The sequence below is a fragment of the Manacus candei genome, unplaced genomic scaffold (genome assembly GCF_025592945.1).
Source record: "Manacus candei isolate 608988 ecotype Guabito, Panama unplaced genomic scaffold, ASM2559294v1 h1tg000049l, whole genome shotgun sequence".
Classification (NCBI taxonomy): domain Eukaryota; kingdom Metazoa; phylum Chordata; class Aves; order Passeriformes; family Pipridae; genus Manacus; species Manacus candei.
The window spans coordinates 12,671,222-12,694,154 of NW_026138097.1; the positions used below are offsets into that span (position 1 = coordinate 12,671,222).

The 22,933-nt window shown below is 41.7% G+C and overlaps 1 protein-coding gene and 1 long non-coding RNA gene across 5 annotated transcripts in view; one reads left to right on the top strand and one right to left on the bottom strand.

Annotated features, from left to right (window-relative positions):
* Positions 1 to 6,846: 6,846 nt before the first annotated feature.
* The window catches only part of LOC127476395 (uncharacterized), a 38,961-nt gene continuing 22,874 nt past the window's right edge, over positions 6,847 to 22,933 (bottom strand). For 3 of the 4 annotated variants that reach the window (XR_007906581.1, XR_007906583.1, XR_007906580.1), the window contains 2 exons: positions 21,407 to 21,456; positions 18,331 to 19,607 (listed from right to left, as the gene is read on the bottom strand). This is a non-coding gene — a long non-coding RNA (uncharacterized LOC127476395). Of the gene's footprint in view, positions 6,905 to 9,248; positions 9,336 to 18,330; positions 19,608 to 21,406; positions 21,457 to 22,933 lie in introns of those variants that run through there. The other variant, XR_007906582.1, reaches the window with a different exon arrangement.
* On the top strand, positions 6,902 to 17,635 carry RBM24 (RNA binding motif protein 24). Its single transcript, XM_051799281.1, has 4 exons — positions 6,902 to 7,278; positions 7,803 to 7,926; positions 9,020 to 9,074; positions 15,520 to 17,635. The coding sequence occupies exons 1-4, from the start codon at positions 7,111 to 7,113 to the stop codon at positions 15,848 to 15,850; spliced, it is 678 nt and encodes a 225-aa protein (XP_051655241.1). The 5' UTR covers positions 6,902 to 7,110; the 3' UTR covers positions 15,851 to 17,635.

A 22,933-nucleotide genomic window follows, 5' to 3' on the forward strand; every position in this document is an offset into this window, starting at 1 on the left:
ACAACAAAACAAAAATCAACCAACCAACCAAAACAAAACAAAACAAAAAAACCTACAAGAAAAACTCTCTGAACCAGCAAAGATAATGTCCTCTGACAGTCCTTGAAGAAGAGGAATGCTGTGTCACAGAGGAGCACTTGCTGTACCACAGCAGCAGGTGGTAAGACTCAGTGCAGGCTAGTAAATCTCTCCAAGATCCTTCTGGAATGAAAGCACCGTACAACAATCACATGCTACTACTTTTTTTAACAAATCATGTCTAATCCAACAAGTGGAACCACCTGAAAGTTACTGTTGTCTTGGAGCTATTTTTAGTTGAAGAAACCAAGACTGCAAAGTAAACTGGATATTAAGAAGCTCAGACTAAAAATACTTGACAGCAACATATGATATCTTTGGATCAGAAAACAGTTGAACTAGTAAACAAGACACATACTCCTACAACACAACTCACGAGCACATTACGGATAAGACTGGCAATATACTGTCTATCCAGAGAGAGGACAGCACATAAATGGGATGACCTCTGGTTAAAGTCCATCTTCCCTCCTAAATGCTCTCTTCAGCCCTTCCGAAGGAAGTCTGGATTGTCTAAGTCACAGCATGAAGAACTCCTCCACATCCCTAGCAAAAGACACTGTGTGAAAAAGATGGAGCATGAATTTAGTTCATCCACTCTTCCTCTGCATACCATTGTTCCCCTGATACCTTCAAGAGAAAGGAGGGGACAGTCCTGTGGAGCAGTTCTCCATCTTCTCTGCTCACACTGTGTTTAGCAGACATATCCCTGGGTGAGGGCTGAGGAACATGGAAAGCTCCCTTTTTCTCTTAATGAAAAAGTAGTCAAGAGAATGTTTTGGACTCTGCTTTAATTGCTTCAGCAATGGGATGAAAGCAAATTTTCTTGCAAACTCAGTTTCCCCAGAATAATACAAAAAGAGCTAAGTCTTTAAAAAAAAAAAAAGTATTGGGTTGGGTTGAATTTGACAAATGACAATGTGGTGTCTTCTGGCCATAAATTAGAACCTTCCAGCTCTCTGACTGGAAAGCACAAGTCACTCCTCTGGAGGGCTGAGAGTGCATGAGGCCACTGAGAAGGCAATTCCTGAATCCAGAGCTGCAATACTACGGTATTCATCTGAGAGGTAGTGAGTTTCTCACTAGGGACTAAGGGGCTGAAGTGTGTTTGAATGAGCTCTTCTCTGCATTTCTATCCACCTATCTACATTTCTTTTCCTTTCTTTTCTACTAACCTACTTCCACTAACAGATGTGCACTGTTCTATAAGGCTAATGTCTAGCATACAGCTTGTCGACTGTCACTTTAATCTCTTGTAATAATAACTGACTAGGGTTTAGTGGCTCTTTCACCAGCATACCCATATTTCTGTTTCCTTTTTTTTTTCCCCTGCTCATTTGACTGCAGGCCAGATGTACCCTCATTCAACTTGGTTTAGTTTCTTTGCTTTTAGCAGTGCTCCACCAGTTTAAACTGGTTGAGAATTTTTTCTCAACAATATTCTTCATACCAAGACTTCTTGTTTTCCATACAAAATACAAGCAAGCAATGAATTACGTGGTTGTATCAGCCCAGGCTACGTGCGTATGCCTCAGCAGACAGCTCTGAGCACTGGTTTTCCCATCAGGTATCACAGTGGGGGTGGGTGTACAACATTTTAAAGATGCACAGGAGTGTGCTTAGCAGACAGTTATTCAGCTGTTATGCCACACAGAACAACACCAAAGGGATTTTGCAAATTTGTTAGATCTCTGTCTCAGTTGCTTGTGACCAGGACAGGTAAGTATGATAGTCTGGTGTTTCACACTACAACTTATAAGCTTCAGCCAGTGTGCAAATCCACATATTTTCCTTCCCCTGCACAACTGCCTTGCTTGCTGTCAACATTAAGAATCATTGTTCTGACTCTGAATGTGTCACGTGGTGGGTGTGGGAGCTTTGTGATTTGGCAGGTTCAGCCTTTGGCATCAGCGTTTTCTCTGCTATGGCATCATACGACAACTTCAGTTCATGCCAGGCATTAGCCTCATTCTACTTTCTGACCTGTTCTAGCACTGGGCAGCACTATTCAGTATAGCACTCATGATTGGTATTCATAAACCCTTTCCCTCGGCTTTTTTTTTCCTACCACACCTTTTTCACGTGTTCCCCTACAAACATCATGTGCTCATTGTAACCTTTATGGACACATTCAACCTTCTGGGTACACTTACCGTTCACCCCTGCTTCACCTGACATGTCTGTTATTTTCCTATATATAGGCAATGTGTTTAAAATCTAAAGTTTCACAAGCTTTGAATTTAGTTTGCTGAATCACTGAAATTCTGCATCACCTCTTCCACTGCCCTTTAGAGGGAAGAATATTCCCATCAGAAACCACTCTTGGTGGTCTACATTTGGTGATTTAATTGGTAATAAGGAGGTTACCATACTTGAAGATCATGCAGCTTGGAGCTCAGATACTATAAGAAAAGGGACTTTGGAATACAGTAATATTAATAGGTTTCAGGGCAAAAAAGAATCCTATGACAAGATCTGTTATAATGGGGACACTATCAGGAGAGAGGTGGTGGAAGCTTCCCCAGTTAGGAAACTTTTAGCAGAAATTCACAATTCAGGAACTAATCATAGATAAAGATTGTACATCAACAAGAAGAGTGAGAAGATGATGAGATTTCCAAGTTTCTCACGCTATGATCTGTTGGAACATGAGTGCACTACCTACTACTGTATTTTATGCTTCCCTAGACAAAGTCAACTATTGCCCATGTAATATACACTGAGCAGAGCAGAGGTTAGACATTCTGCTCCTCTCTGCAATGGGATGTGGTTGGTGGAAGTGCACAGATTAGCAGACAAAGCCATGCCTAATGTTATTAGCCAAATGCTTTCACAGAGCTATGGCATTATGGAATTTCAGCAGAAATGTCTCACTGACAAAATGATGGTCTTACTAAGGTTAACAGAAAAATAATTACTTTTATCTTTAGCCCCACCTAAAAAATCATGGAGTTTTAGGCCCCGGGCATTCTAGTAACGGTGTTAGCAAATAAAATGTGTGTGTAGGTATATGTGTATGTATACACAGAGAGGAATTCCAACCGTGTATAGTTGATGGTGTACTGAATGTTCTGAAGACGACTATTATTCACTGAAATAAAGCATTAGCAAGAACGACTGGTGTGCAATACAATCACGGGTCTTTGTTGTTTTCAGAAACCTAATGAATGAACACATACCATCCATTGGTTTCCGACATGACTGGCATATGGTGCTCATAAATAAATAAAAAGCATGATATTACAGTTACTCTGATACCAGTCAGTGGTAACATTTGGTAAACTGGAGAGCTGTCTATTCTATCTTACCTCAACAGCAAAAACACAAAATCTCTGAGTAAAAGACAATTAATTGTAACTGATAGTTTTTGGGATTTCCTCCCATTAAGTCAGGTTACAAGGTTCCAAAAGAAACATTAGACCACTTCTTAATGTATGGCTTCAGATATATATTTTAAAACCATTAAAATTACATAGAAGGTAATTGTCAGCTACAATAGCCTTCAGCAACAATACCTCCATACCTAGGAGAGACTCACAGCAATATAAAAGAGTTTAGCAGGACTTACATTCTACCTTGATTCAAAACTGAGATCCTAAAAATGCCAAAACAGTTGCCTACAGGACCAATACTGCTCTCAGGTTTTACAGTGGTCTACTCTTTGTGTTACTTACCAGAACCTGTGTGACACTGGTTCAATTTCCAAATTTCCATGGGTTTAGGAACCTCAGTTTCACATCTCTCCCAGGAATGCCCTACCTCTACACTCCTCTTTCCACATGTTCTCACTGCTTTCACGAACTGTCACGCTCTCGCCAGTGGCATCACTACTGCAAAATTTGCAGCATACAGGAATACATTTCTTTCTTCCACACTCGCATTCCAAAGCCACAACCAGTTCCCTAGCAGTAAGTAATCTTGCTGATCCATCTCAAAACAAAAAATACATATTATCTCAAGCAATTGGGAAAATGACATTGGTGAAGTTGTCCACTGACATCCCTAGCACAAAGACACAAGCCCTAATGAGGTCAGAACATATCCAAAATGGGTGTCATCTGAAAGAACCACTCCCCTGAGGCATTTGTGATCACCTCTTTTGGGTTAAGACTAGGCCAAGATCTGGCATTAACATACAGTATACAAGAGAAGTATACAATATATTCCTGAACACTGAAGTGTTCAAATGGTCTTTAATTTCCATATGATAGAGGTCACCTCTCCTTGGGTAAACCTAAAGTGATGATTAAGATTGAGATACAGTTGGAAAATATTTTTATTTCTGTGGGCTGCTGAAGTAATATATAGGTTAGTGCTGGTAGTAACAAATCTGCCCCAATTTGGTCATTAGATATAGATCATCCATCCAAGAGCTGGAGACCTGTATTTGTTTTTCATAGGCTATACCATGCAAAAAAAAAGGCTTGTGTTGACAGTGGATTACATGGAATAGCAGAATAGCGAGGTATCACTTCTCTGGGATTTAGATCAGAATTCCTAGGAATCTTAAGGCTGGAAAATTGTACCCTAGATTCTGTCAGGACTATCAAAACAGAAGAACATCTGATGCTAGCAGGGATGACAGGTAAAACTGAGGTTTTTTTGGGGGGGGGTTATCCTTCAATAGTAGGGGTTCTCTTCTTGTGATAGTGCTAGTGATACAGCTGGGTTAGAGGAATGAATGAACTGGAGAACTGTATTTATTCCTGAATTTCATCTTAAACTTAGAATGCTAATACAGTAGTAGAACGATTGTAGCATAGCTTACAGGATATATTTTGATCTGTTAATGGCCAGGGTCACTTCTGGTTTTACACAGGAGGACATGTTAGCCTGTCAGAGTAGCTTGAAAACTGTACTGTAGATGCTTTGAATCATAGCAGTAAAAGCAAGGGCTGCATGACGAACCCTACCTAAATGCAAGAAGTTTGTCCTTTGTTGGGATATAGATGTGGAAAGTTAGGTTTTGTTTCTGGATCCTGGAAGACCTGCTGTTACTGTTAGACCAAAAGACTAGGGTTTAGGTCTGTCAAAGTCATCAGTCTTCCACTTGGGCTGAAAAAGATGAACTCCTAAATACACCTGCAATTAGTCCTGGGATAGCCAAGTGTTGCTTTTCTGGCCTTAATACAGGAGTTTGTGTAATGCCTGCAAAACCAGGCTAACTCCCCCTTTCTGCAGATGCCACAGGAAACATAGGAGTTCTGGGTACAGCAAGGGAACAGAAACATGATGGGATGGACTATGTTTGGTTTTAGGTGAAGTTCATCTTTCAGGTCCACAAGGGTGTGAGAGGTTAAGTGCACTCCTAAGCAGGTTGTGTGCTGCAGGGCTCTGCTGAGCACTGACACCTTTGGTTGGGCTCGTATTTAAGTCAGGTCACTGGGCCAGAGTTTACAGTTACGATTAGCCCTTGGAACAGAAGTGGTTGGAGTGTCAGGTTTAACACAATGTTCCAGATCAACATGAGAGCCATGATGGGAGAACTTTTGGGACAGAGTTAGCTGACCTAACTGGATTCAGGTCAAGGTTAAGGGCTTGTCATAATTTCATCTGAAAAGCAACATATGTCTCATCCTGCTAGGATTGCTAGACTTCACCTGAGTTAGTCCTAACATATTAAACCAAATTTAACCTGGAGAATCTGAGGGATCAAGTAAGGTTTAGTGACAGCATGGCCCAGTATTGTACAGGCCATTAGGACTAGGACAATGGCACTGGAAGGGCTGAGGAACTTTGTAAAAGTCCCTTCTGCAACTGATGCATTTCTCTTTCTCCTGAGGGAGAAAGGGACTTCATAGGGAAAAGCCTAACAGACATAGGAAGAAGGAGACAGAGGAAAAAGAGATACCAGTACTTATCAAGACTTTGGGACCAAAAGGGAGTGGTTTAAAAGTCTATACACATATGCACATCTGTTTTCCCCAGTCTTTAACCTTCCTCCCATCGTTCCTGTCTCCTTGTGAGTCTCCCTTCCCCCCAACTCCCACAGTCCTCTGCCTCTTCATGTCACACAGACATTCCTTTCTTTTTGCTCCCCTTTGTCCTTCCCAGTCCCAGCATTGGGCAGAGGCAGCAAGAGAAGAGAAAAACAAGGGAAGCAGCTTTACCATTTCTTTTTTCACCTTGCGACCAAACCACAAGCAAGTCCCACAACCACCAGCACCACCAGCACCACCTCGACCACAACAGTCGTGGAAGTGTTGCAGCACCGTAGCTTTGTTAGCCTGGAGAGACAGGTAAGTGAGAGTGGCAGGGGTTTGACCACAAGCCTTCGGGCTCTAATCGAAGCATTAGAGGACCGCCAGCCACCAGTGAGCCGGCTCTGCCCGCGGGCTCCCCGGCCGGCCGGGCAGCGCTGACCCCACCGGACTCTGTCTGCTGACACTTGCTATTTGCAGGAAACCTGCCTGGGAGGCACCGAGCCTCCCCGCGAGGCACCCCCGAGGCAGCCCCTTCGCCCGGCGGCCCCGAGGGCCGGCTGCCGCCGCACGGGGGGCATCCAGCTGTTGCCGACAGCTGTGTGTCAGCCCCGGCAGCGCCGCGGCCGAGCGCGGGGTCCGCCCCGCCGCCGTCCCCGCCCCTGCGAGGAGGAGGAGGAGGAACCGAGAGTGCCCGACCCGGTGGCTTTTAGGGGGGAAGGCCACTCAGTTGCTAGAGCCCAGGCCCTGCGCTCCTCTTCCAGCTGCTGCTTTTGCTCGTTTTCAGCGCTACGGCCGCCAGGCTGGCTGCTGCCCGGCCTCCCCTCCTCCTTTCGCCGATACCTACCTCAAAACCGCCGGAGGCTGCGGGGCTCCGCTCGTGAAAGAGGAGGAAGAAGCTGGGTCTGCAAAGGCAAAAGGGAATTGCATTGTAGCTGGGTGGCGGGGGGAAAACGGGGGGGCGGGGGAAGAGAGGAGAAAAAAAAATAATAAAAAGGCAGAAAAAGAGCGGGGCTGAGTCTGGAAGCGGGTCTCGCCGCCCAGCACCCGCACGCCCCGGCGGCCACGCGTGGGTGCAGATCGCGGCGCGGCGCGCAGGGCCGGGCGGAAGATGCACACGACGCAGAAGGACACCACTTACACCAAGATCTTCGTCGGGGGCTTGCCCTACCACACCACCGACTCCAGCCTGCGCAAGTACTTCGAGGTCTTCGGGGACATCGAGGAGGCGGTGGTCATCACCGACCGGCAGACGGGCAAGTCCCGGGGATACGGCTTTGTAAGTGCCGGGGCGCGGGGCAGGGCGGGGGGCGGCGGGGGCAGGTGGGCGGTGGCGGGGGCATCGCGGGGAATCTTGCGCGGGGGACGCTGTAAGAGCTCGGGGGGCGGGAGGGGGTGCCGGGCGTCCGGCTTTTTGCTTTTCTCTTTTTTTTTTTTTCCTTTTTTTTTTTTTTTTCCCCTTCTCCCTGCTGGAGAGTTTGGATAGAGGCGGGAGGGGGGTATTACTGAAAAAGGAGATTGAGGGGGGGAATTGCCCAATTCCTCGCAGCGCCGCCAGCGCGCCTGTTGCTCGCTGATACGGCCGCGCCGGGGTTTATCTGCCGGCGGCGGAGCTCGGCCCGCGCCCTCCGCCCTGCGCCCGCCGCGGCGCCCGGAGACCCGCTCCGCAAGGCGGGCGGGCCGGGGCCGGGGTCCGGATGGGGACCCCCCGGCCGCCCCGGGGGGCAACCGAGTCGCTGCTGTGGGCGAGAGGCTTCTCCTTCCCCGCGGAAAGGGATCTAATGCGCAGCATCGCCCCTTAAGGTCACCATGGCTGACAGAGCTGCTGCCGAAAGGGCTTGTAAGGACCCCAACCCCATCATCGATGGCAGGAAAGCCAACGTGAACCTGGCGTACCTGGGTGCCAAGCCGCGGATAATGCAGCCAGGTGAGGAAGCGGCCCCGAATGGCTTTTCTCTCCGTACCTCAGGTTTCTGAAGAGCAAAACTTTACGAAAGGTAGTGCCGCCCTCCACGTTTCTGAAGTACGTGCACACTTGGGCGTGCTTTGGTTTGGACTTTTAAATGCAGCATGTGGTAACTTTTTGGCTATTTTGTACGTGTGCCTTATTTAAAAACCAAAAGCAATCAGAGATAAAGTATCTGCAGTTCCCCAGGAAGACTTCCACAGCTCAAACACTTCATTGGTTATTCCTGCTGCTGGGAATGTGGTGGCGCTGACCATTTACAGTATCGTTGCAGGGTAAGATTGGCCTAGGAATGAATTGCTTCCAATGTGTGCGGTCTTATTAATACAAACAGTATCTTAATGCAAACTCTTCAAACAGATGGGAGCTATTATGCAGACTTTAAAATGAAATGGCTCTTCCTAAGACCACATCTGAGCCAATCTGATGTCCTAGCTCTTCCCAAACTGCTGCTTTGCAGTAAGAGCGAGAGGAGTGTGGAGTGTGAGCACGTTTGTGCTCTAAAGGAAGCTGCTCTGAGTTCCCCCATGTTTAGCTTGAGGAACACTTGTCTGAGTAATTAAGTGCCCGCCAAGGAAAGACAGGGTTTATATTTGGGTGTTTGAAGAACTGAAGTCGGGATTTGACCCCCCCATGCTAAGACCTCATGAGCAGAGATGGCTCAAATTTTAAGTCTCTAGAAAGTACACAAATACACTAATGAATAGGAAATACCATATAATCCTTCGGAGGTTAAAGTTAGGGACCAGAATGGGGCACAAAGTGAAATGTGAATGAAAACCTGTGCTTGTTTAGAAAAAGTTATTCTCCTAAACATCTCTAGGAAAGTGCGCACTTTACTGGTTTGAGTTCTCTCTCTGTGTGTGTGTGTGTGTGTGTGGACTGATACATTTTGCTTTCTAATTTTTGGTTCTACAGCCTTTCAGACGTTGTTCCTGGAGGCTGTTAGTGAAGGCTCTTGCTCTGCATTTGTGTGCGTGTGTACATGTACATAGCATAAATAAATGGCCAAAAGAACACCCATACAGAGAATGTGATGTGTTTTTGTTGGTAGGTTTTGCCTTTGGTGTCCAGCAGCTTCATCCAGCTCTCATACAGAGACCTTTCGGGTAAGTCTGTTCAATGGGACCTCAAACAGGGGAGAAAAAAAATCTCATTTTTTTTTTTTTAAAAAGGAAAGAAAAAGTATGATCATTGAAGGCCTCTTGCAGTAGCATCCTTAAAACTGGCCAGCAGTGCTGAAGTTCTCAGATTTATAAATATATACCCATAAATGCACTCACCTTGTCGGTCATGTTCTAAATGCCGCAGCTGAGTCAAGTTGTGTGGGACGTGGCCCTTCCGACTAAGCAGTCCAGTCCCATATGACTCTATAAAAAAACAAGGAGGTATGACTTGATGCAAGATTGCTGTGCCCCGTTTCTCTTTTTTCAGCTTGACTCAATGTTATTTATCTCTTTCTAATCTGACAGGGATCGTTTACAGTTAAGATAACTGATCAGAAGGATATGATGATAAGAGGTGGAATAGTTCTGTTTGGAATTAAACTCTGTAACCAGTAGACTCAAACACAAACAAGCTAAAATGGTGATTAACGATGCATGTATGTTTTTCTTCATATAGTCAATAGACCTCCGTGTGCTTTTTTTTATTTATTACAGTAATGAAGTGGTGTTGATAGCTAAACTGTGTGCTTTTATTTATTTGAAAGAGCTGTAGTGAAAGTTTTTTGGGGGGGGTCTTTTTAATTTTGGTTTTGTTGTTGAGGAGTGACTTTGCCATGGGGAGCAAAGGGCCTTTTTTTTTTTCCTTGCTTTCAAGCTGTAGCCTGTGACTTTTTTTAACCATATTTTGTAGTGAGTGCTAAATTGTGTGACTTCTTGATTTTTAAGTAAATCAACGTATTGCTTGCATGTTCATAATTTTTGGGGGGCTTTGTTCTCGGGAGGGGTGTGGAGCTCCCTATTAACGATGTGCGTCCATTTGGGCTTTCTAATTTGAAGAGTTTTTCCTTCAATCCTTCTTTAATATCTAGCACATTTCTCCTGTACTTGAATGTACTCTTCCTAAGTAGATCTAACTCTTGCTTCCTATAGGCATATAATTTGGAGGTGAAGTCTGCATTAAGTTTTCCATAGAGTGTCACTTCACTAATGCACACTGACTGAGAAACCCATTGCAAAATAGTGCATTTTGCTAAGCTAACAATAAAGTAGGGAAACTGTGTCACAAATGTTTATTTGATTAGAATAGCTTGAGATTATCTTACCTATCCGCTATTAAGCACCAATATCTTATCGATAGTTTGATTTGTCAAAATGGTAGGAACTAGTTCCTATCCTGAAAACCACAGGAAAAAGTTTTCTTAGAAATTTCATGTAATTTTAAAAGAGAGTGTTGATTCTTCTGAGAGTGGGGAGACTGTAACAAACTTTGTCGGTTTTTTTTTCCTTCTCATGATTATCCTCTACTATATTTTGCTCACTTCTTTGAAGTGTGAGGAGATGACAATGCGTATGCCATGATCAGTTTATGATGCCTGTGCTAAGGTAGGCAGGAGGCAGAACGCCTTGTCTCCAGAGCAGTTAAAGTACTTGTTGCAAAGAGGAACAAGTGGATTGCACAGGGATCAGCTGTGGAGAGACTGAGTATTTGCTGAGCACAACAGAAAAGGAGGACCTGTGGCAATCCCTTGCTTAAAGGACTGTGCAAATGTAGGGCTCTTTTCTTGCTTTACTTACCCAGATCATGTAAACCACGAGTAGGCCAGGGAAATCCTTCCAGCAGAATGAATAGGGGTTTATTTCTAATGCACTGGACATAAGTCTGGAGAAATGTTGGTCGTAGGGTCATGTATATATGAAATTGGTCATTTTTGATCCTTGGCTCTTACCTTTCTTTTATGATGTGCAAACAACAGAGATTACTAATCCTGCTTCCTTCTCAGAATTTCCAGTGACCTGTACCTTTTCTAAAGTATGTAGTTGAGCTTAAGAACAGGATTCACTAGGATGAATGAACATCTTCATTCACAATATTCCATGACAGTAAGAAGGGATGTTTCAGTGCTTACTCCAATCTACTTCTGTTAGGAGTTCACTCTTAGAGCTTTCTATATGGGTTGCACTGAAATACAGCCTGAAAGCCTTTCTTTGCACAGTTTCACTTTTTAAGTACACTTTACTAATACACTGCGTAAAATCGGTTGTAGTGGTGATTCACTATCATTACTCTGCTAATCCATACACAAAAGCTTCAAATGTTTCGTGGTTGTGTTTTGTTTTGTTGGCTCTTTTCCTAACAGAGTGCAAATTAGCAAGGTACTGCTGCATTTTGGTATGGTCAGCAGTGTTGTAGAATCATAGAATCATAGAATGGCCTGGGTTGGAAGGGACTTTAAAGATTGTTTAGTTCCAACCCCATTGCTGTGGACAGGGACACCTTTCACTAGACCTTGTTGCTCCATCTGGCCAGGCCTTGAATACATCCAGGGATGGGGCATCCACAACATATGCTTTCCCAGCTATCAAATAAAAAACTGAAAATAATTGGATTACATTATGTTGCTTTTACTGAGAAAATGCAGAAGTTCAATATTCTGACTTAAGTACAACATTATTGTGGTGGAAGGAGACAGAAACTAGATTAGCTTCAATGCATGACACACTTTGAAAAGTCAGGGAACTTTTCTTTATTCAGTGCTGAGGAGATCAGTTCATCCGCCAAATAACATTTCTTCCTACTTTTTGCATTCAGCATCTATCTTACTGTTGGTGTGTTTCATAAAACTGTTTGATCACAGGACTGGTTATTTATAAAGCTTTGTTTTCAGGATTGTTTATTAAAATATTATCTCTGAATTCAACAGGAATTTATGGAGGGGGAAGATGACTTTGCTTCCTAAGATAGCTTTTCTTGGTTTGCTTATGGAATTTCTGTTTTCATATTGGTGGGAAAATTTGGGATTATACGGAGGTATTGGTGTAGGACATAACTGTTGTAGAGATTTTCTGTTCCTTTCCTTCCTGTCTAAAACTTGTACTTCTATCAAAATGAAAACATTCCCACTGTTTTTAGTAAGACCAGAGTTAAATACAAAATTACTAAGTTAATTATCGAATGGTTAGCTGATACTACCTGCCTGATATTCCAAGAGTTAGGCAATTCTGCCTTTTTAAAGAGAGAAGGAAAAGCCCCCTCTCGAGTTTGTGATCAAATGACTTGTATAATACTAGACTTAGGATAATCTGAAAAAAGGGAATGAAGCCGGAACAGTCAAAAGTTAGCCTGCTATGTCCTCCTTATGGTTATCAGAGAAAAGGAAGCACAGTAAGGGTCTTGTATGTCTTAATATTTAGGTAACCTATTTTTGTTAAAAGGAAAGCTGTTCGTTGCTGAAAATCTACTCTTTAATTATGCCTTCAAAACCAGACAATGCCATACCATGGCCAAAGCAAAACATTTTGCTCCAAGTTAAATATATACTTTCACAAGAATGTAATGCTGTGAGTCAAAGATGTGCTACTACTGCTGAATTTCTATATTTCACAGCTCTCTGCATTAGTCTAAAAAGTCCCTTCTTTCCTTTGAAACAATTAGCATTCACTTTATTATTGCTTATAGGATTATTTTGGAGGTCTTAGTTAAACACAAATCTTCTGTTATAACAACAATGAAGGTCTTAAGGCATGTGGCAGGGGTATATGTCATGGAATTTTGAATATCTCAAAGCTGCAGTTACTGCTAAAGTTAAGCACGCCTTCCCCTTTTTTTTTATTGCAAATATGTAAAACAGTAAATAGACATTCCAAAATAAAATCTACTGCTAGGAAAGAGAGCTTAAATCATGTGCATTTCTCACACTAGTACTCTCAAAAGTAAAGCAGCAGCTTTTTATTTAAAATTAAGGATACTAAGGATTTCCAGTGTAACTGGGAACTGCTTTTTCAGCTTTTGAAAAGCAGTTGGGTTCTGAATGGCTGAGATCTTCATATCCTGGCCTCTGCAGTAGGTAGAAATTTACTTTGGCCATATAAAGCCATTTTACTCGACTCAAAACAGTTGTAGCATGACAGATGATCAAAAATAGCCCCACTGCAGCTTATGCTGTCAGTCATCATGTGTGAAATGGCATGGTGGAGAGGAGCCTGCACAGGGTTTATGTTTATTGTAGAGTAAGATGTGGCAAACAGATAATGTTTCATAACTTCACCACCTGTTAGTTTCTTGGCTTAAATAAAACAAGTCACAAGAGTTTAAGTGGAAGCACATGTATCTTTCTGTCTTGTTCACGGAGGTGGCAGTGTCCTAATGTCTTCAGAAAATCTTAGTAATGTCATTTCAAGTCAACACAAACAGTCTGATAAGCTTGCTTACTGTCTCTTCTGTTAGAATTACTCTCTTTCATAAGTACTGTACGTAAAGATTCCTTCGATGTGCTGCAGAAGTTGTTCTTGGTGACTTCAAATTTGGTTTTATATCTCTTTCCTTAATACTTAAAAAACGTGGTGTTATTTTTATTAGGATTGTACTTGGTTGGTGACCAATACAAAACACTTGTGTATGCTCATCCATTTTCTATGGAGAGCTCAGATAATGATGTATATTTAAATGCACAGAGCCAGCTTAAGTATGCTTCAAATGCACTTCTGGCTAATCACTTCATAAATTAGGTGAGTGTTAAAAACCCAACTTATGGTTTTGTTTTCTGTTTTCTTTCCCTTCCCAATCCCTCCCTATTTATCGCTCTTTTTTTAAAATTATTTTTCCTTTTTCCACACAGTAGAAAAATAATTTCATTGACATGTTGGGTTTTTATGATTGTGGTGTTCGTGTCTTAAACACGACAGCTGAACATTTCTATCTGCTAATATTCCTTATACAATCAACTGAGCTCTTTTTTTCTTAAAAACTAAGCTGTTCTAAAGCTTATCACTTATTTTAAACTATGTCTTGCTATGATTCCAGTTGACAGTGTCCTTTCTGATTGAAACATTTCCTTGTTGACCATTTAAGTACGTCTTAAAGTTATTTTAAAAATGAAACAAAAAAACCCTCAATAAACCCTTTCAATTAGATCTGGAATTTGTAGAAAAGAGGACAGTTTTTAGCATCACGATTTGCATCTGTGCCTAAAGTGTGCTAAAAGGTTGGTGCAGTGTTTAGAGTTGTCTCTAAAGGTAAAGTTCAGTATGAAATAGTAGTAAATCTGCACAAGTGGTTTTTCATGGATTTATAAAGATTCATTGGCTGGAAAGGAGATACGTATATGTAGGACTTCTCCGGAAATCCAGATGCAAGACAGAGTTATGAATGTAAAATGAGATTTATATTGAGTATATATATATTTTTAAATCATGTTATATGATAAAATACAGCTATGAGATTAACTTGTATGTAGATTTGTGTGCTAAGACAATGATATGACCAATTTTCAAAACTGAAGGGCTAAATAAATAAGACAAGGAAGCAAGTTTTGTGAAGAAGATGGGAAATTGTGTATTGGTCTGTTCAGAATGGCTATTTCTTAAGCTGTAAATTTGTGGGTTTTTTGCTTTTGTTAAGCACCAGATCTGTGTAGACTTAATCTTATGCCCACCTCCCAAAAAACTCTATGCTGTATGTCTTGCATAGAAATAAACAAGCTGGCACAAAACAGGACATCAGTGACCTGATAATCAAACAGGTTTGACCCTTGTGTCCTTACAAATTTTTATAAAAGTGTGATGCACATGTACTTAGGAGTCACTGTTATGGATTTTAATAGCATCTATGTAGCTTCCCCTCAATGGTAGCTTCCCTCTTGTGACGGAGTGAGCTGCACTATCGTTCGTTTGGAAAGTGTGATTCTTGCTGTGTTTACCACACTTGTGAACTCTATTTAAACTCCTTTGTCGCCTGTGTTGGTTTTTTTTTTCTTATTTTTAATAAGGGTGACTGAGGTTGCAGAGAAATTAATGTGTGCTGAGTCTGCATAGCAACTTAAGTAGGGTTGCCACAATACACTCCCCTGCTCCCTGGAAAGTCTTTACATAAAGTCAGGGTTCAACCATTTTGTTGCCTTACTGGCTATTGTCAAATTCATTATAGTGATACTGCCAAACTGCTCAGTTACTACTAATAAAAGCATTGCAGGAAATAATTTTACTAAGAGTCAAGTAGTTAAGAGAGAAGCAGGGTAATAAAGATGACTTACAGGTGATTTGAAAAACCAGTACTGCAATTTTCCAGATGAAATAATCGAGCTTAGTTCTTCAGAGTTGTCCTAAAACTGACATCAGTAATGCTGGCTCTTCTGAAGACTTTCATGGCATTAAAGACACTATCCTGAAGCAACACTGAACACTGATTCAACTCAGCTATAACGCTGTGCTTTGGAGCGATGCATCTCTTCGGGCCAGTGAGCTGACAGTTGGCCCATTGAGTCTAGTTATTGTGGCAACCCTATGCACATAACAACAACTAAATTGAGTTTGTTTTAGTTCGGAGTATGGATGTGACGCTTAGGCGCTGACTCGCGTACCAACTTCAACTCCCTCTCCCATCTTTCAACAGGATACCCGCTCACTATGTCTATCCACAGGCTTTTGTGCAGCCCGGAGTGGTAATTCCCCACGTCCAGCCTGCAGCAGCCGCTGCTTCCACTACGCCCTACATCGATTACACCGGAGCTGCGTATGCCCAGTACTCGGCCGCCGCAGCCGCCTATGAGCAGTACCCGTACGCCGCCTCTCCGGCTGCTGCTGCTGGATACGTGGCAGCGGGGGGCTATGGCTACGCGGTGCAGCAGCCCATCACCGCGGCAGCGCCCGGGACCGCCGCGGCAGCCGCTGCGGCTTTTGGCCAGTACCAGCCCCAACAGCTGCAGACAGACCGCATGCAATAGCAGATGGACTCCCGAAGGAAGCTCGCTCTTTCTCTTCCTCTCTTCAGCCTTCCAGTATAAGTAGTTAACAGAGACAATTGATATTAACTAAAGGAGCTTTAAGGAAAGCGATGCTATTGCGAAACTAAAGACTTTTACTCCACTGTTTTCATACAGTATGCATCCAAATCATGTTGTTAGAAGGGAGGGGTAGTGCGGCATGTCTAGTTTCAAGTATCAAGGCAGAAGAAAATGGGGGGGAAAATACTGTACTGTCATGGAAGAGTGGCAGGAGTAGCAATGGGACTTCATATTTTCAAACAAACAAACAAGAACCAAAAAAAAGCAAAGGTGTACTCTTTACAGTATCAGGGAAGCAAAACTGCCTTTTATAAGTAAGAAAATGGTATTTGAAAAGTTTGAACCAGGGAAAAAAACTGAGTCAGCAATATGTAATCTCTATCCATTTTAAGAGGAAATGAACTTAAAGCATTGATTGTCCTTTCTAGCTTTCAAAAGTTGTCTTCGTGAGACAGTACCTTCTCACTGTCTCACCCACAGGCATCAAACAACCCAAGGAAGATGGCCGGATAGTAAGATGGCGGACAGGCACCAAAGTTATTTTCTTCTCTGTCCTCTGGATGAGTGGAACTATGGAGCAAGTGATGTGGAAGTAAGGGGTGCAACAGCTGTAGAGACAATCAATAACACAGACAGTTCTGGACAGAACACATCACTCGTGCTCATGTGATGAGCTTGTCACATCCTAATCCCTCGCCCCATCCCGTTTCACTTTTGGGAAACTTTAACTGCTGGTGTCAGCTATTCTGATTCTAAAATAGGATCAGCCCTTTTACTACAACAGCCTTCTCTTTCTGTTTATTGCATCTATTCGTAACTTGTGAATAAAGGCAGGAAGAAGCCTAAAGAATTAAAACCTTTAAGAACTGTTGTAAGGGAATTTTCTTTTCTGAAACCATTTGTACAATTTTAATATCTATTTCAGGATTATATTTAAAGTATTTATTAGCAAACATACAGTACACAAGGCGACTTTTTGTTACCAAGACTGCAGTTCTTGAAGGGTTAATGGTATGTGATTTATACTGTGCCTTAATTGTTATGCTATTTAAAAAGAAATATTTATTTTGAAAGTTTTACTATGCTGCGCTCTGAAGAAAGCGACTTTAGATGTGACACTGTAAAATTATGTATTCATCTCATGGTATAAATTATTTAGTAGGCTTAGATGTAGCATATTAAATATTAACCTAATTAACTAAGGATGTTGACTTGGATTTATTTAATTTCAGTATGTGCACTGTATGAGGGTACTCTTAAATTAACACTTTTTTAGGTTTTTACATAAAACATTGCTAGTTCATTCTTTTTCCCTCTACTAGTTAATTCATGTAGACCTCTCAAATACATTAGTGCCGTTTTCTCACTCATCTGTATGTAGACTGACTATTTTTCCCTTTGCTAGAAAATGCTGCTTTACATTGTCCTGTGAAACTACAATACTTGCAATTTTTATTCTTGACTGAAATGGAATTTAATATTTTACACTGTATTGGATTTTTTTTATACTTGAACAATTTCATACAAGGGAAGACAGGATAGCATTTTTATGGACTTTATCCAATGTCACTGGATTTATTTGAAGTATTCTGAATACTAGCCAGTGTTATAATGTAGACATGACTCTCCTGTGCATATTATTTATTCAGTATGTATATTGCTTTACAACATTTCAGATCTCTTAATCTATTCACTCGTACTAAAACAATAAAAAAAATTGTCTCATCTTGTCTAGTGTTGTTCTTGCTCAAATAGTCTTAGATCTTGTTTAGTTAAAACTCGGGGGGGGGGGGCAATCTTTTATATAGTTTTCCTGGTCTGTGGGACGAATGGCAGCATATACACGGACTTCAAATACATAGACTGATAGGAACTGTGTTACATGGAGGAAATTCTACACAGAAGATGGAGAAGATCCATCCTGAGAGTTACCATAAAATAATTCAGAATGGAAGGGACTTTGGGGGGGTCCCAGGTTGCTTATGTCATTATCCAGTCAGGTCTTAAAATCCCCCTTGTGGGGACCACACAACCCCTCTGGGTAATCTGTTCCACTACCTAATTATTCCCGAAGTGTCATTTTTTTCCCCCTTCTATCTAGCCAGCACCTCCCCTATTCATTTATAGCCTTCGTCTCTCATTCTTTGGCAGAGAGCCCAGCCCTGTCTTCTCAGTAACCTACTCTTAGGAACTGGAAAATTGCTGTTCTCTTCCATAGGCTGAATAAACCCCAGTGTCTCAGCCTCTCCTCACAATTCTCATGCTTCAACCTCCAACCATCCTGCTGACCCTCCAATGGAATTGTTCACATTTATCAGCAGCTTTCATGTACTGGGAGACACAAGACAGAACCCACTATGCCAGCTGTGGTCTAATGAGTGCTGAGTAAAACAGAATAATCAATTCCCTTGATCTGCCATCTGTTCTCCTGTTGATCCAGTCTGATGCACTTTCACTGGTGCCAGAGTTTACTACGGACTCCTGTTCAGCCTGCCCCAAGCCTCCCATGTCCTTTTTAGCTTGCTAACCAAGCCCTGGGGGTCAGTCCATCTGAGATAAAGAACTCTCTATTTGTCCTGACTGAATTTCATGATGTTCCTGTTGACCTAGTCCTCTGGCAAGTGTAAATCCCTCTGAATTGCAGGTCTGGTCTCAAGTATATCAAGCCTACCCTCCATTAAGTATAATGACAGTACTGCATCCTATCTCTTCCTCCAAGTCATTGATAAAGGTATCAGACCAGACAGACCCATAGGGAACACTGTGACCAGCCTCTGGACAGAGCATAAGCCCTTTGGACCAATGATTCAGTTAGTTTTTTGCCAAGCTAGACTGGACCATCTGAAACTGGATACAAGGGTTCTGTGAGAGACTACATGGAAAGCCTGGCTAAACTCAAGGTAGATAACAGTGTCTGCTTTCCCCTCCTTGAGAGATGAAGTCACCTCATCACAAGAGGCAATTAAGTTGGTCGGGCATTATTTACCTTTGTAAATCCGTGCTGGCTGTTCCCAATTGCCACCATCTCCTTCACATGGCCAGAAATTTCTGCCAAGATTGCTCACACCATCATTGTTTGATAGGTTGCTAGATTGTCCTTCACACACTTTCTGAAGGTGGGTGCATCATCTGCCTTTCTGCAGTCACGGAAGACCTCCCCAGTCTCCATGACCTTTCAGAGATGATAGTGAGCAGCCTCAGAATGACAGCACCTTTGGGTGCAGCCCACCAGGTCTGTATGTGGATTGAGCTTCTTCAAGAGGTGCCTGAATCAATCCCCTTCCACACCTGACAGTTTTTTTGTCCTTGAACCCTTCCTACAATCATAAAGTAGTGTTACTAAAAACCTAACGGTCACAATACCTTCCTGCATGTAGTACTTGAACTGGGAAGCATTGAAGTAGCTGCTCAGATCCAGCTGATGATGGTTTTGTAACCTTTAGGACTAGTTAACATTTCAGTATCAGTCCAGGCCACTAATGACCAAAAGCAATTGCTACCTGATGTCTGAAAGAAGCCTGTGTGAAACACATGACAGTCTTGGCCAGTTCTTTGAGGAATGGGAGGATGTTTATATAATCTTCATACTGAAATTCATTACTGCAGCTGTCACTCTTACAGTGACTTCAGCAGAAGCACAGGCTTGACTGCGGAATTCGAGCTGTTCTTTCATCCTCAAAACGGGTCTTTTTTTCATCTGCAAAAGAGGCAGCAGTGAAATTGAAATTATAGAAAAGATTTTTCCTGGTCTTAGGGTCTCACTTCATTTCACTGTGGGCAATTATGAAACTCAGTTGCCCACAACTGGTACACTCGCTAACATCCTGGGCTGATGCTGTCATGTTCTGTTCTTAATGAGTGCTTAAAGCCTGGCTGCTGAGAAGTGTTGCTGAACTGCCTTTTGCAACCTGACCTTAAGATCTGTGACCTTGCAGAGAGCACTGTAGTGCTCTCTCTGCTAAGAAGCGTGTAAACAGCCAGCAGGGAGGTGAGCAGAAAACAACAAATGCCATTTTCTGCTCTGTTCTCCTATTTCCCTACTCTGGTCTTGCTCCAAGGGGTTTGCCTTCAAGACATGGTATCAAGTAGGAATTAAAACCAAAAGTCCCTTTGAGAGGAAGGCAGAGCACAGTGATGGTACACTAACCTTTTATTTGATATAGGATGAAGAAAGCATCTTCTCCCTACTGATATGCACCCCTGACAATGTCCTTGGGCCTTCTCTTACCTCCATCTGGAGGTAACAGACACCGCAGGGGAAGGCATGAAGGGGAATGCTTGCTGCCCTGGAGGGGTCTGTGTTGTGGTAAGCCACAATGGGAACAGAATAAAAGTTTATGACTCAGTTTATAAAGGTCAGTTGCATGCTGGCTCTATAACTTGACAGAATGAGTAACATCAGCAAAAATGTGAATGTGCAAGCTCCGCCAGCAAACCTAGCTTTAGGCATACAACGTGAACACTGACTCTTCTTTTTGACAAATGAGTAGCTGAACAGACCTTCGTGCATAAAATACACCTTAGGTAACATCTCACATACATGAAATACCAATAATTCATATTATCAGGACCAAAATAAAACAACTGAGAAATATCAGCATCCAATTGTGATATGCCTGAATACTCAGTGAAAATGTTATCATTTTACTTGAGAGATGGCATATATGCAAGCAGCAAGAAAATACCCACAATACAATTTCCAGTTCTGTTTCCAAAACTTTCAGAAGAGATTTTATACTGAAAAGTGACCAACGCTGAGTTCCTTACAGAGGGAGGGAGAAGCCGAAACAAGGAACCGTTGCTAAGGAATGTGTAGACTAAAAAGGATGTAATACCTTAAAAGGTTACATTGATGACTTGTATGCCAGAATTGTAATTTTTCATAATATTTGTATTTTCCTATTAACTACAGAACATAATTTGGCAGCACTAGAGTTCATTGATTCTAATTTTTCTTGGATTTTTCAAACATGTAAAAGGACTATATTAGGATTAAAATAATGATGCAACCACTCAAAGCACCTCTTAGTCTTTTTCAGCAGATGCTGAGCCATTTTAAACTGAGCAATTCCCTAGTTATGCTCAAACCCTTATGAGAAAAAGCATTCCATTCTGAACCAAGAGCCTGCACGTGTTATTGAATTGTCTTCTGTACAATTTTAATTTATTTTCCAAGTTTTTGTTATAAATAAACATGTAAGCAGTGTATTCAGATTGCCATTAACTTTTGTGTTTTAACTTCAAACTATTAGGTTACACACTCTCTCAAACTAGCAATAAAGCAGTCTGGGCAAAAGCCAACTGTAAAAATCTAAGGCACTTAGGAAATTTTTAATGAAAATATTATGAGCAAGTAAAAACTGAGGATTATAACAGAATTTGACCTTGTAATTATCACCAAAATGTGAATGGGAAGAATGGAAAAATACCAGAAAAGGAACACCACTCAGCCTTACAATACATTTAATATTACAGCTTATTGACTAGTAAGATTACCTTGCAGGAGCCATCCAATAAGTTTACATCCAGCCATTTTTTGTTCATCCCTGAAAACAATGGTGAAATACTCTTTTAAGCTGGTTTATTACATTCATGCCACCATATTACTGGGCATAATGATCCTAAGCAACAGATTCAAGATACTATCATATACTTCATTTAGGAAAACCAAGAAAACCAAGAAAACACCAGACAGTAGCAGCAACTAAAGATTTTTGAGGACTTTGAAAATAGCATGGTTATGTGTGAATTTACAAAATATTTATTATGACTAATAGTTGGGCTTTGGGGGCTTGTTTGCAGTTACTTTTTTTCCTCCAAAGATCAGAGTAAAATTATGAGAAAAAATAAGCTTGACATACTGTCAAAGAATAAGGAGAAAATGAATATGACTGTTTCATCATCAAGCATCTGAAAGTCAAAAGATGCTATCCAAACTAATTGGTGAGAGGTCTCTAAGATTAATATATAATCTTTAGCTCAGTACCCTTGTGTTAATCTTTGGACTAGACTTCACTGTGCCTGCTGCTTCTTCTCCCTTCTCTAGAGGTGGCTATTGGGGGTGACGTGCCCCCACTTCTATACAGGGCAAAGACTCTTGCAGGTGCCAACTCACTTCCTACTTAAGATTTAAACTGGGTAAGATAAGAAAACTCCATAGTCTTTCACCAAAAAATTTATGAAATCTGGAAAAGTCTCTACAAAAGAGGTCTTTCCATCTGCAGCTCGCCTTCTTCTGAGTACGTCGACTCCATTTGAACCAGAGAAAAAGATGTCAAAATACCAAAACTGACAGAGGTAGGTCACAAGCAAAGCTCAGTGAATCCATCACCTGTTATTAGGCTGTTAAAAATGTTTTGTCACTGCACTTGCAAGGACATGAATTGATCTTTACCACATACTTGAAGAACAAAACACATTTCTATCCAGAAATGCAGGCAAGGGATTTTGCCACCCTGTGAAAAACTTGTACTTTTTGGTAGTGGTGTTGTCAGGATTTGTAGTGATGACAAAAATAAGCTAAAATTTAAAACCCTGCAGTAAACGAAATTGTCTCCCAGAAAATAAAAAAAGGGTAATTTTTAAAACATTTTGTGGTTTAATTATTTAAAAAAACCCTATTTTAAAAAAATCATAAATTGTTTAAAAGCAAAATATCGCTGCATTTACAAGTACCAGAGCAGATTGTTCTTATTTTTTCCTGACAAGAACCATTACAACTGAATGGCTTTCAACAGAAACACGTCAGTGCATTTTCCAGCTGCTTCAAAGGAAGGACTGATTACTTGCTCAAGGCTGTGGATGCCATGATGTTGCCAAAAATTGGGATTCCCTGACTATTTGTTCAAACCGCTGGAATTCATCTGCTAATTTGTTCACTGGTAATATTTCTGAATGGAGATAGAAACAATGAAAGTCTAGAGGAAAATCTTATTTTCACCGAAGGTAGTCAGACAATTTAGGAATCATAGAATTGTTTAGGTTAGGAAAAGATCTTAAAGTCATCAAGTTTAGCCGTAGTGT